This window comes from Etheostoma spectabile, chromosome 18, assembly GCF_008692095.1.
Source record: "Etheostoma spectabile isolate EspeVRDwgs_2016 chromosome 18, UIUC_Espe_1.0, whole genome shotgun sequence".
Lineage (NCBI taxonomy): Eukaryota > Metazoa > Chordata > Actinopteri > Perciformes > Percidae > Etheostoma > Etheostoma spectabile.
This window is the reverse complement of record NC_045750.1, coordinates 7,878,588-7,891,722: the sequence shown is the minus strand read 5'-3', so window position 1 is coordinate 7,891,722 and position 13,135 is coordinate 7,878,588. Positions and strand designations below refer to the sequence as shown.

General features: G+C 42.6%; 1 protein-coding gene across 6 annotated transcripts in view; it reads left to right on the top strand.

The window, feature by feature from the left end:
* Positions 1–13,135, top strand: part of si:dkey-174m14.3 (brain-enriched guanylate kinase-associated protein) — a 35,338-nt gene that overhangs the window by 5,202 nt on the left and 17,001 nt on the right. For 2 of the 6 annotated variants that reach the window (XM_032542708.1, XM_032542710.1), the window contains exon 2: positions 5,222–5,259. Coding sequence is in view for 3 of the 6 variants with exons in the window: in XM_032542710.1 (XP_032398601.1) it covers positions 5,237–5,259 (23 nt within the window). In the remaining 3 variants the exon portion in view is untranslated. Of the gene's footprint in view, positions 1–570; positions 1,567–5,059; positions 5,260–5,380; positions 5,657–13,135 lie in introns of those variants that run through there. The other 4 variants (XM_032542705.1, XM_032542707.1, XM_032542709.1 and 1 more) reach the window with 4 other exon arrangements.

Sequence of the window (13,135 nt, the reverse complement as noted above, 5' to 3'; positions counted from 1 at the left end):
CTGTTGGATCAATGCTCTTTTACAACCACTGACCTGGAAAAAGCTGAAAAAGCGTTGCCTGCTCTGCTATCAATAGACAGTCTAATTAAGAACAGCACCCTCAGAGTAAGTTCTGCTCAGACGCTTGCTACGATTGTGCTATCCCTCTCACTAAACCCGAACCTGAAGCTTCTGCAGATTAACAACAGAGAAACTGTTATATTCCCGGTCTTTGGCCTCAGAACGTCCCAACAAAAGAGGATATTATGGTGTGTAGGGGAAAATATTGAAACAATTAGTGATAGTTTTGTTAGACTGGCCTATTAGGATGTCTCCTTAATTATCTGCATTAAATGTTAAGTCTTGTATGTTATTGTCTGACATAGCATGGAGTTATTCTGGCACTAAAAGAGGCCATCTGTTCCGCCTAGAGTGAAATGTATTGGATCTCTTCTAGGTCAGGCTTGCACAATAATGAGACAGGATTGGGGTAGAACTCTTTAAATTTGGGGCTGTCCACTGGACCGTGGATCATCTGCCAGTTGCAACAATTAGAGAAAGAACACATCCATGTAGCTGATGGAGGAGACAAGCACCACAGCCTGTATCCTCTCCCAGGGAGGCAGAGCAAAGCAGGGCCAGCCATCGCCAAAATCATGGGCCCCCTCCGGACCTTTCATGTTTAACAGCGATGAGGTCTGGCTGGAGGAGCTGATAGGCCGCTCATATAGCCAGTCCTCCCTTAGCAAGCCATCTTTCCCAAGTGCCCCCAACAGCCCCGGAGGCAGCAGTCCTATCAGCAATGGCACTGGCAGCTTGTGCAGCTGGAGCTCAGGGGTGACCTGCCTCCTGCACAGCTCTATCAACAAGCGAAGCCAAGAAGCGTTTCAAGCTCGACAGAGAGAGGAGAGAAGGTGGGGGAAGTTTGCAGACTGTCCTTCCAGAGGGCCTCATGGCAGAGCTCATCCACAAGCGGACCAGGGTGGAGGCATAGACCACAAAAAACACCATGCCTGGCCAGAGAGGGGTGGCCTGGGTCAGGGGAGGGGCACTGCACAGACCCACACCAGTGCTAAAAGTGTACAACTACAGTGTCTGCTGGAGCAAAAGATCCAAGCCAAAGTGAAATTTTCACAGTTCCTGAATGAGGTGACCTCCAACGTGCTTGACCCAAACAGCCTGCAGGTATTTGGGAAACGAGTCTCTCCCTCCAGCTTCACCACCACAACCCCACCGCTGCCTGAAGACGATATTCAAGAGGTGACACAGTGGAGCCCCAGGCTGCCCTGCTCAATGGCCCAACAGCACGGCTCTTTACTCAAGCAGAAGAAGACCCAAGAAGAGCAGACACCCCTTGACCCGGCACAGAAAACCTATCTGGAGATGGAAACTACTGCAAGAAGGGGTGATGAGCGACAGGACCTGGAGATAAAAGTCCAGACACCGCTACAGTTGGAGAAAAGCATGATTCCACCTCCTCCACAGTTCTGCCAAGGGTTTGAAATGAGGAGTCCCTTTCCGGAGTTTCATTGTGATTTCCCCAGATACCCCTACAAATCTGCCTCTCTGCCCAGGGGCATCAACATGGTGAGTGATCAAAAGTCATCCCAGTCTTTAATCAAAGCCAGGCCATGGAACATATGCTATGATTGGAGAGGAAATTGTTTCTCACAGAGTTTGAAGTGATGCCTGAATAAATCAAGTCTTTCGATGATTTGAGTCAGTTGTTATTGGGTTTTCTAGGGCTTTTCTGCTTTAATATTCAGAGTATAAAGAGGTACAAGACAAAATGGGCAAATCAGTCATTAAGTCAATAGTTCTTTGTCTAATGCAGTTCATGAGGATTTGTTTTCATCAAGATTTTAACAACATCATACAATAAATAATCCAGACATCAATAACCCAAATTAATTTAAAAAGTGATAGAGACAAATATATAAATATATATATATATATATATTATATATATATATATACTGTATAAACATAAAAAAATGAAAACTTTTGTTTTACCAAACTATGTTCTATTTCAAACTATGCCTATGTTCATGTCTCACAGGAAAAACCATACATGTGTGTATACAAATGACATTAATGTGTGTATACAAATACAAATACACACATTTACACACAACAAATACGGTTGACATATCACACATACACATTCAAGCCTTTATCAAGCCTTTACCCCCCTAATTGTATGCACACGTGTACGAGCTGGTGAACATGGCGGAGCATGTCCAAAAAAAAAACGGAGCTAAAAGGAGTGTGAATATTGGACATGCATTTGTTAGGTGGCTGGGAAAACAACTCCAAATGAATGCTAATGTTACTCTGCATCTGCTGGATGGGTAAATGGGCAACTAGTTAAAAGGTTGTGTTTACAGCTGATTGTCAAAATTTCCAAAAGTATATACTGTATAGCCATTTTAATCATTTTACATAGTTTGGAGTAAATTATTTTAAGAATTAAGAATTAATAATGTATCAGGTCAGCTCATTTTCAGGTTCCTACTTGTATTTTGGGGTTCTACTAGATCATGTTTACATGCTTTAATGTTAAAAACACATTATTTATATATATTTATTATTTACAACATTATTTACTGTCATGTCTAAATATACCTGCATTTATTCTCTGTCTTGTAGTCTCGTTTTGCCAGACCCGGTCTGGCTAGTCCACACAAAATTCTGGGATGGGAGAAAAATGTGCTGTGGTTTACTGGCATTTCTTTAAACCAATCCCAATCGTCATGGGCTCCCCACGTTACCGCTGCAAAATAGCCTTGTGAAGGAACTTTGGTGGATAATGTGTACGTTCAAAAGTTGTTTTAGTTGTGCAACAGAAAACTCATATAGGACATATAGTCTAACTAGCTACAATATAAAGAAAGCGGAAGGAAACGGACATTGGCGAAAAGACATGCATCCGGCGGAATTTCCTGCGGCACCGGAGCAATCCCAGAAGTGGAACGTCGTGGATATTGACTAATCTCTGGCTAAAAGCTTCATTTTAGTGCCTTGTCTCTTTAAGCTCCTCTCCTGAAAAGCTGAGTCAGCTCTATTTGGCTTGCAAGAAAAATATGGCGCACTTTTGCAAAGGTAGTTCTCAAGCCGTTGATGGAGATACTCACATGGGTGGCAGTGTATCATGTGACATTAAAAGGCGAGCCAAATCCGAATGGCTTTTTAAATCCCATGTTTTCTGACTTGGTTGGCAATCCAGAAACCCAAAAAAGAGTTTTTGGATTGTATGGTATGTCCCCTATTTGTCTTTATGACAACACAAAACAAATTCAAACTTATTATATATATCGCCGATCTACAAGTTGTTGATAATGATAACGATTATGTCTGTAAATGTGCATAGGAGCGGGGCTTTCTGCTGACCACTGAACAGGCTTTTATGGGCGCGTGTTCATTAGCATTCTGCCCATCAGCAGCTCCTCCACACAATTGAACTGAAAAACGCAGTCATTTACTGACTCAGCCCCCTCACCAGCATTTATTGGGTGACATCCATCACTTACTCAACTTGAGACATAACCTTGCTAAAATGGCTGTGGATGCAAAGAACCTGTTTAAACAACTGTTTCTTCAGTAATAGCAACCGGTGGTTTCCCCAGACTTCCAGCAGCGTGTCACAGGAAGACAGGCCTGAAGGCTCATTTAGAAATAACTGCATCAGAAGTGAAGGTATTTGCAGGCTCAGCATGACATTCATCTCGGTGTTAGATGATAATCCATCTGGCTATCCTCTTATTTTGAATATGTATTATTTTAGTTACTAGGAAGCATAAAACGCATATATTTTTGGACAATCTCTAAACAAGTGATTGCACTGTTTACGAAGAGTTTTAATTTGTCCGTCAGTGTTTCTCTCCGAAGCCAAAACATACTTGACAGATTTCCGAAAGTGGCACCGCTGCCATTTAATAATAAAGGAGAAGATCACATTGCCTTAATTTATTGTCAGATTAAAATTCAGCCTTTGCCGTCACCTTAGCAACTGCTTGAAAAAAGGTGGGCGGCGTGGGGGCTGAGAGAGGCAGGCATGTAACCTTTTTGTGTGGTGTGTGTGTGTGTGTGTGTGTGTGTGTGTGTGTGTGTGTGTGTGTGTGTGTGTGTGTGTGCGTGCGTGTGTGTGTGTGTGTGTGTGTGTTTGTGTGTGTGTTTGTGCCTGTAGCTGCAAAGTTTCATTCCCTTACAGGAGTCCTTGTACTTGTGCAAACACAGTAACAAAACATTCTTCACAGGCACGCAACCTTCAGCTGTGCACTCGCTGAAGATGCAAACTCGGACTCAAACTCCGGCTTAAAAGCGTGTTTTTGTTGGCATTCTGACACGGTTATGTTTTCCAATGGAGATCTGGATCAAATAATATCTTTGCAATGCTTGCTCTCTTCATTAATGACACTAGTGTACGTGCATGAATACCTCCCCTAACTACTGATGGTAAAACCCCCCCCGCCAAAAAAAAAAAGAAAATTATGAAACATGATAACTTAGCAGCATGAATGCCACACTTGAGCGGGCCTGCACCCTAAATCTGAATGAAGATGAGAATACTGGGGGAATGATGCATAATGCATTGCCTTCAGAAAAAGGGCCAGCAGCAGACATATAAAACGTATTCTCCCTAACAGCATGGGACTTGAGATATAGGATTCAACAGATTGGACCACCTGTTCCCCCTCACCTCCCCCCCTTCTCTCCCTCCTTTCTCTATCTCTTTCCACACCCCCTCCTCTTCTTTATCGCTCCCTCTTTCAACTTTCTTTTTCCGATTCAGCACCAAGACAAAGATATTGAGTTGCTGCCAGTATCCCTCGTGGGGGGGCGTTTGGGGGGGCTTGCCATGTATCTGCAGTCTGGCTGCAATGGAGGTTTCCGCACTTCCTCCCCTCCCCTCCTTCCTTTCTTCCCCTCTCTTTCTCACTCTCTCCTCTCACACTCTTGCTATGATATGATTGTTCTCTTCTCACCTCTAGGAAGCGTAGATGTAGCGCAGACAGCCCGATGAGGGCTTTCTCACGAGCAGAGATGGAGTGGAGGGAGAGGAGCATATGAGGGAGCAGGGATGGGGGGGGGGGGGACATAAACAACAACAGAGAGGGAACAGAGAGCGTGCCTACTGAATATGTATGTTTTGTTTCTGTTTGTGCTGCGGCGATGCTCTACTTGGCAGCTCCAGGAACAGTTTTATGGGTCCCCTCCACTAACATGCTGTCATTTCCTTTAGGTGCCCGACGAAGATATGAACAACATAGACACTATCAGGTGAGCTTCTCCCTCCCTGTCTCTCTTTCTCTCTCTCTGCACATATCTTTCAGCGCTCCATCAACACGCCCCCGCTTTCTCCCTGTCTTCTTCCTTTAAGCTCCTTCCCTCCCACTCTTCCTCTCTGTCTTTCCACTCTTGCAGTCCCTCTCCCTCACTCCCTCTGTCTTCCCTCCTGGCTCTGCTGCTGCTGTTGGAGTGGCGTGGTGGTGTTGGAGGTGGCAGCAGTGGTGTTGGAGTGGTGCATGTGGTGGGGTTTCTCTGAGCTTTAAGGGAGAGCTGGGTAAGCCAATCCAGATAGCATATAGAGTGGGGTTTTCTCCATTTCCCCGGCGAGGCTCAGGCGCCAGGATTGCTATCTCTCTGTCTCCAGGATGAAGCTCTGTGTGAGCGGAAGGTACTGCTTCATCGTTTGCATCTTTGATTTGGATTACAAAGCTGGCTTGGTTGTGTCTGTGTGAATATGTGTGCATAATGTGCTCATCTGAATGTGATGTGGCTGCACTCAGTGTCAGTTTGTGCTCTCTGTGTATGTATGCAGTGCTGTTAGAAATGATTTGTTTTTCTGATAGTTTGCCAAAGATAAAATAGTGTTTTTATTGCAGAACAAAGCTGGTGGTTGTACGCAGGGAATCTCTTGGCTAAAAAATTCACTGCAGCAAATGTGGCGTTACTGTAACAGCTTTATACAGGATCAATCAAGAGGGTTTTAAAATTAGTCTTGAATGTGTTATGTCAGTAAAAATGTCCATCCTTGAGTCTTATACATCTGCTTCTGCATGATTTCAGACAGTCACCTGTTGAAATGCACCTATAGCACTGATTAATTACTCTGCATGGCAGTACTGCTTTACCACTATGAACAGTTAATCAATACTAGCTTTAATGAAGGAGTTTGTATGTATTTAAATAAACCTGATACTCTCAAATGTGCACACAAAGCCTAGGTTAAGTCAAATTGATGCCCTCGCATGCCTGCATAAACAGACTTTAATGAGCTCAATACAAAATTACAAGTGCTCACACACCTTTCTGATTAAAGTTACATTACGCAGGAATTAAAGCAGCAGAGCAAACATGACGAGATGCAGGGAAGGCTCCGTTTGTTGCTGTTGCTGTTTCTCTCTCCTCTGACTCTCTCTCCTTATACCTCACTGTCCTACAGTACACATGTTGTAATTGATACTGTTACTAATGAACCATTATTAATCCGGCGCAGATGGAAATGGATCCCGAGCTTTCCCTTTTGTGTTCGATTACCAATGGTATTATTATGATTTCAGGCAGATTACAGTTTAAAGCCGTTTAACCACGGCGATGAGGGTGTAATTAATCTGACGGGGTGTTACTCCAGTATCTGGCATCAATTGTCTTCACCTCTATGTCACAGCTTTAATTGAATTAAAGCAGCTCTGCCAAGATAAGAGGGGCCTGTGCCTTTTCTCCTCACTCTGCGCTGAATAGGCAACCATGTCACCTGTGGCCTCTGCAGACGCTCTGACGAGGTCAAACATTAAGCTGGATCTACCTGACTGTCTGACCCTACAGCTACATCCCACCCACCCCCGCATCTCATCTCCAAGACGCCTCCCCGTCTAAGTGATGAAATGTCCTGAAATCTTTTCCCCTCTCTTGCTCTCTCTTTCGCAATTTTTGTCCCTCCCTTGGCCGGGCTTCTCTGCCGGGGCCCTGTGGCAGAGATAGAGATGTAAATTTTACATGGCGGCACATTGCAAGCAGGGAGCTCCAGAGTAGAGTGGACCTCAGTTGGATGAACAGATTTAAAGTTTTTAAGAGGTTTTTTTGTGTGTGTGTTCAAGCAAATGTCAGAAACCAATCTTCTGCTGAAGTGTTTTATTTTAGAAAGGAGATTGACACACCACTTGGAGAAAAAAAAAAGGTGGACAGCTGCTCTGCCCGGATGATTGACAGCCCAGAATTGAATGCTTCTTTCTGAAAGAGTGATGAGGAAATGATATCACTGGGTTGCAAAATAAAATAAAAAGTTTAGCGTAGTTGTAGGGTTTTTAAAACTTGCATGATGAGATTCAAGAAAAGGTGAGGTAAATATGTTGAATAATCTGTAGTCAGTTAATCATTTTCACTACCATCATCATACAGAGAGAAAAGGCAAATATGAGCAACATATAAGGCGGAGTGCAGAATGAAATGCTTTACACTTTTGCAATTTGGCAGTAAATAGTCCCCAAAGTTAAAATGAAGGATATCACGACAGTGACTGAGATAAGATTTGAATGATTTTTTTTGTACTTGATTTGACAACAACAGTCTCATCTTAAGTAGCTGTTCTGAAGTTTTGATCGTATCACATTCATTTAAAAATGAACCATAGGTGTTCAGCTGGGTTGAGATCTAGTGGTGAAGGCCATAGTACATCATACAGTATAACCATTTAGTAGTCTCGCTTTGCCAGACCTTCCTCGACAGAGCTGCAGAGGAGGGTCCACAAAACATTCCGGGATAAACGCGCTCTGGTTTATTGGCATTTCTTTAAACAAATCACAATCGTCATGGGCAGTGCTTAGTGCCGAGCGAGAGACACCGTGACGCTGCCTCGGGAAGGAGCTTGTTTTGAGGGAACGTGTGCGTTCCAAGGTTGACTTAAAAGTATTGGATCTGCCCAGAGCCACTCTGGATCTGTCATAACTAATCGCTAACGTTTGGTTGTGACGTTCAGCCTTGGCATCGCTAACGTTAGCCTTAGCCAACTCCTTCACCACTAACGGAGCTAGCTGGAAAATTAAACTTTTCCCGAACCCCATGTGGAGGAGGGCCACAAAATCATGGCCCCCAACAAAACTCAGCAAAGATTGTCCTTGCTCGGGCTTTAACTTCTGGATATTTTGCAGCGTTGCCACAACAAACCGAATGGCTTCGCTCACGTCTTTCTGTGCCGCCATTACGAAACTACAACTCAAACTAGCGCACAACCTCAATGTCATCGTTCTCAGCCACTCCCTCTGTTCACTGATTGGACCGGTAAAGATTTGACCGGAGAAAACCCACAAATGTACCGCAAACCCAGATGTAGCACTGAAGGAAAATGTAAATTGAGCAGTACTATTTAAGAGGGCGGAGCCAGGCTACCTGTTTAACACTGTTTCCAGTCTTCATGCTAAGCTTAGCTAACTGGCTGCCAGTGGTATATTAATATTTAATAGACAATCAAAAACTTCCAAAAGCGAAGAAGCGCAAAATGTCAAACGTCAAAAGTCTTTTCTTTATTTCGTCACTGCTTATGTTGAACTGCATAACCGATTGTTAATTCATATTAATATTAAACATTTTATCCACTGTATAATCCCAGATGAATTAGGCATCCACTGAATCACTTTTTTTTATAGATGAGGTGGTGAAACAGAAGAGCAATAGCGAACATTTGAATGAAAGCGTTTTGATGTTAGTTTTGATCAGTTTAAGTGGACAGTGTGGGTCTAACAGACTCTCCTCTGTCCTCTGTGGTCTGAAGACTGTCTCTGCTGGAGCACTGACAGCTCATCTGGGGTTATTAAGTGTTTCCCAACCACATTATTCCTCCTCCCCTTTGCCCTCTTCAGCACCAGCGGTCAGAGGGTACCGGTCAGATTTATTTCTTAGTGATGGTGAAAACGTTGGCCATGTTAATGGCTGAGTGGCTCCACTGCATATAACAACTGCCATAACTCAAGTTTTTGACTTGAGACTTTTAGTGAACACTGACTACAAGTGACAATAATGAAATGGTGGTAAATTTAGCTAAAATGCTAAATCAATGTAACAGTAGTACAAGTTGAGAAGAGTCATAAAGTCATGATAGAAAGTACGTGTTAGAATATATACTCACCTAGAGTTTGCTAACATTAGCCATCGTAGGCTAATGGTCAAACCAGACCAAATAAGGCTAAAGCACAAAATGAGCCTTTAAATTGACATCAAACAAAATAATACACATTGAAACTAGTCCTTTTATTGAAGGGATAGCTTTACTTGCTGAGTAAGATGAAAAGATAGATGTCACGCATGTGTCTGCATGCTAAATATGAAGCTAGCATGCATACACTGAGCATACACCTCATCCATGTAAAACCACAACTTGACATTTATACACTTCAGCTTTTTGGAAACAAACAAGACATAATGTGATCATTTGTGATCTTTAGATGGAATGGGAGATTGCATACCTTTAGACAAAGACAGTCTAGCTGCTAAAAAGCTGCTGGCTGAAGCCTTATATTAACCTGACAGATATTAGAGTAAGGACCTTCTAATCTAACTCTCAGCAAATAAACGTGTTCCCCTAAATGTCTTAACAATTAATTTAAACCTTCTTTTTAACCAAACATAAACCATTTAAATGTAAAATTGCAGTGACAAACCGAATGAGGAGAATCCAACTGTGAGGGACGTTTAAAGGAAATTAAACACACACTGTATATGAATGCTTTCTTTCTATTTTCTGTTGCTTGTTTGCCTGTGACGATCCCAAACTGGAGATCACAGATTACACTTTTTTTTTATATGCCAGTACATTAATGGCACCATGCTGGAAAGCTATTAGTGCTATATTGCTTTCTATATTTCCTAAGTGTGTCTTTTTTTGTAAAAGCTCCATTCATGCATCCCTGAGTTGAGGCTTTTTAGGCTGCCTCTTGAGAGTCATGGAAGGACCTGTAAGTACATCTGAGCCACCCGCTATATGTGTAAGAGGCAAATGCTTATGAACACACAAACACACACACACACACACACATACAGACACACATGGAAACGGGAGAAACAGAGCAGTAAACTGCAGGCTGGCAGATTTGCAGAGGCGGTTCCTTTGTTTTGTCTAATTACTACCTGTCCATTCGAGCTCCACTTGTAAACAATATGTTGTGATGGTGGTCGGTGTGTCGTGTGTGTGTGTATGCACGTTGGTGTTTTTGGTTCTGTTATTTTTAGTGAGTTCAACGCTTTTGATAGCTGCTCGCGCTTCTTCATCCCATCTCCTTTTGTTGTTGCTGAAAAGATGCCAAACAGCCTTATTTTTGTGTATGCCACATTTAGTAACCTCTTTTATTAAGAAAATGATTGTCCAACCAAAAAGTCGGACACCAAAATAAATGAAGGGGCTGAATGAAACGCAGTGGACAGGATTGGGATTTCTTCACCCACTACTTTATGGAAAAATGTAAATGCTAAAGCAATTCAGACTCACTAGCTTGGAACACTCACCAATCATCAGGAAACTTTTGAGTTTTAAATTAAGTGAGAAGTTTCACATTAAATGTGTGGATGTTTTTTTTGTGGCTTTGCTAGGACAGCTCTCGGTAGGATTGCCTGGCACCGTAACATGATTTTCTCGTTAAGAGGCAGACGCTGTGTTTTGTGGAACAGCATGAGCTTTCGTTTGTGTGTGAGTGTGTGTGTGTATGTGTATGTGTGTGTTTAATTTGCTTAGTGTGTGTGTGTGTATGTGTGTACTCCTGTGGCTGGGGGTTTCTCGCCTCTACTCTACTCCAAACTTGTATTTTTATCAACTTGAATAATTTATGTAAAACACTTTTGGGTGTCCAGATAGCTCAGTTGGTAGAGTGGGCGCCCATATATATATATATATATATATATATATATATATATAGTTCCTTTTCAACGCAGCGGGCCCAGGTTTGACTCTGACCTGCAGCCCTTTGCTGCGTGTCATTCCCCATCTCTCTCCCCTTTCATTTCTTCAGCTGTCCTGCCAAAAATAAAGGTCAAAAATGCCCACAAAATAATCTTTAAAAAAAAATGTAAATAAAAAGGATTTAGTTTTAGTAACAGCATGTTTTATAGCTTATACTAGATGTTATTTGTGTCATTCAATGTTGTTTTTTTTTTTGTATGTTAACTGAAGCTTTTCATTTTTATTTGGCATTACATTCATTTCCCTACAACATATTCATAGTGCTCAATGGTCAAATTGGTTTCACTCTTTTGGAATGTATCTGTATACATTTGTAAACAACACTACTTTATAGTAAAAAACTTCCTTGCTTTTTAAATTATTTTAGGGGAAATAATCAGCAGTTAATTTGCTTTTTCTCACTATGAAAGCATTTAACCGTTAGTTATCAGATACAACATGGTAACTAGTTCAGAGCTTCAGAGGAGTTGGTAGGCAGATTTTGCTACCTTTGGAGAAAGCTCAGGTAGCTGTTTCCCCCTGTTTGCAGTCTTTGTGCTAAGCTAACCGGCTGCTGGCTATACTTTTTGTATTTACTGTACAAACATGAGCGTATCAATCACCTTGTTTAACTCTCAGCAAGAAAGTAAATTTGTTTATTTCTCAAAATGTTGAAATATTCCTTTGAAACCTATTCAACCATACTAAAATCGTCCATCTCTGATTGTATTCCCTTGTGGTACCTGGAACAAAACCCCTAGATATTTAATGCAGTGCCATTTTTCGAGTAAATTATAACATGTTTTGTTGTTGACATTGGACTCAATCAGTACTCTGTGTTGACTTTTGGGGTTTTAGGTGAAGAACAGAGATGTGTTTATTTTTATAGATCTCAACTTGCCTCCATCACCTCTTTCGCTGATCCCAAAATCTTCTGGGGATGGTTGTCATGATTGCACGCACTTCCCTGTGCCGAGTTCCATCAGCAGCACATGAAATCCGTTCAACGGGTCATTATCTCCTGCTGCTGCTAATGATGTTGGTAGTTGGTGTGTGTCTACTTAGTTGTCTGCTCCCAAGTTAATCGATGCAGGACAAAGACACAGCAGAGACATAAACCCACATGCACTCACAGAATAATACCCTAATTTGAGCGGGATTTCTTTTTCAATGAGGTGGTTGAGTCATACTGTACATGTCATTGTAGCAGGTTCGCTACCTTGTTAGTCTGAAGGCATGCGTGGCAGAAAGAGCGTCTTCTTTGCCTTCTTCCTCTGCTGTTGCTGGATGAGTCAGCCACTCGGATCCCCCTGCTCTAATGCTAAGGTCTGGGCCTATTATGAGGGCTTTTCCTGAGAGCCTATATGCAATGTAGATGCGATCAGCAAGGCAGAAAGGGAGAAACAGACAGACAGAACAGGCGGAGAAGAGGAGAGGAAAGAGAAGTTGTGATTTTCAGTGGAGACTTCACACCCACTGTGTTTGCTTTTCCTCTCTAATTGTGTGATGCTTCACTCTCTATTTGCTGTATTTGACTCAATTGAAACTACTCTGGCTGGCATCCCCCCCCCCCCCCCCCCCCAAAAAAAAAACCCAAAAACAAAACACTTCCTGCTTTTCCCTCTTCTCCGTTCCCCAACTTTAATGTCCTCTACCACCTCCCCTTCCTCTTCTTTTCAATGCACTGAGTTCCTCTCAAATGTCAGCGTGGCACGAGTGGGTGGCAGGCAGCGCCATCTGAACAAGCCCCGTCTATGGTTTTGCTGCAGTGTGAGGAATCGGGCTAAAGGAAGAAGAAGAAGTAAGCGAGGGAGTGAGCTGTTGTGCGTTGGCGGTTTGATAGCGGACACCTGACGTTGCCTAAGATGTGTTGCTAGCAGCTGTCCCCAATTTTTGACTTTTATGATAGAGACTGTTGGTGTATTTCATTCTTTGAAATAGGGGATTGAATGGGCACAGCTTATGACGCAGCACACAAACACACACATACACAAAAACACATCCAGGTGCACACACACATGCACACACACACACACACACAAGTGCACACAAGACATATCAATACATGCATATAGGCAAGTGTGCACCTATGTACACAAACCTGAGCCTCATACATGCGCAAAAACATGCTCACACTCACTACTTACAAACACACACACACACACACACACACACACACACACACACACACACACACACACACACACACACACACCAGAGCTGGTGTGC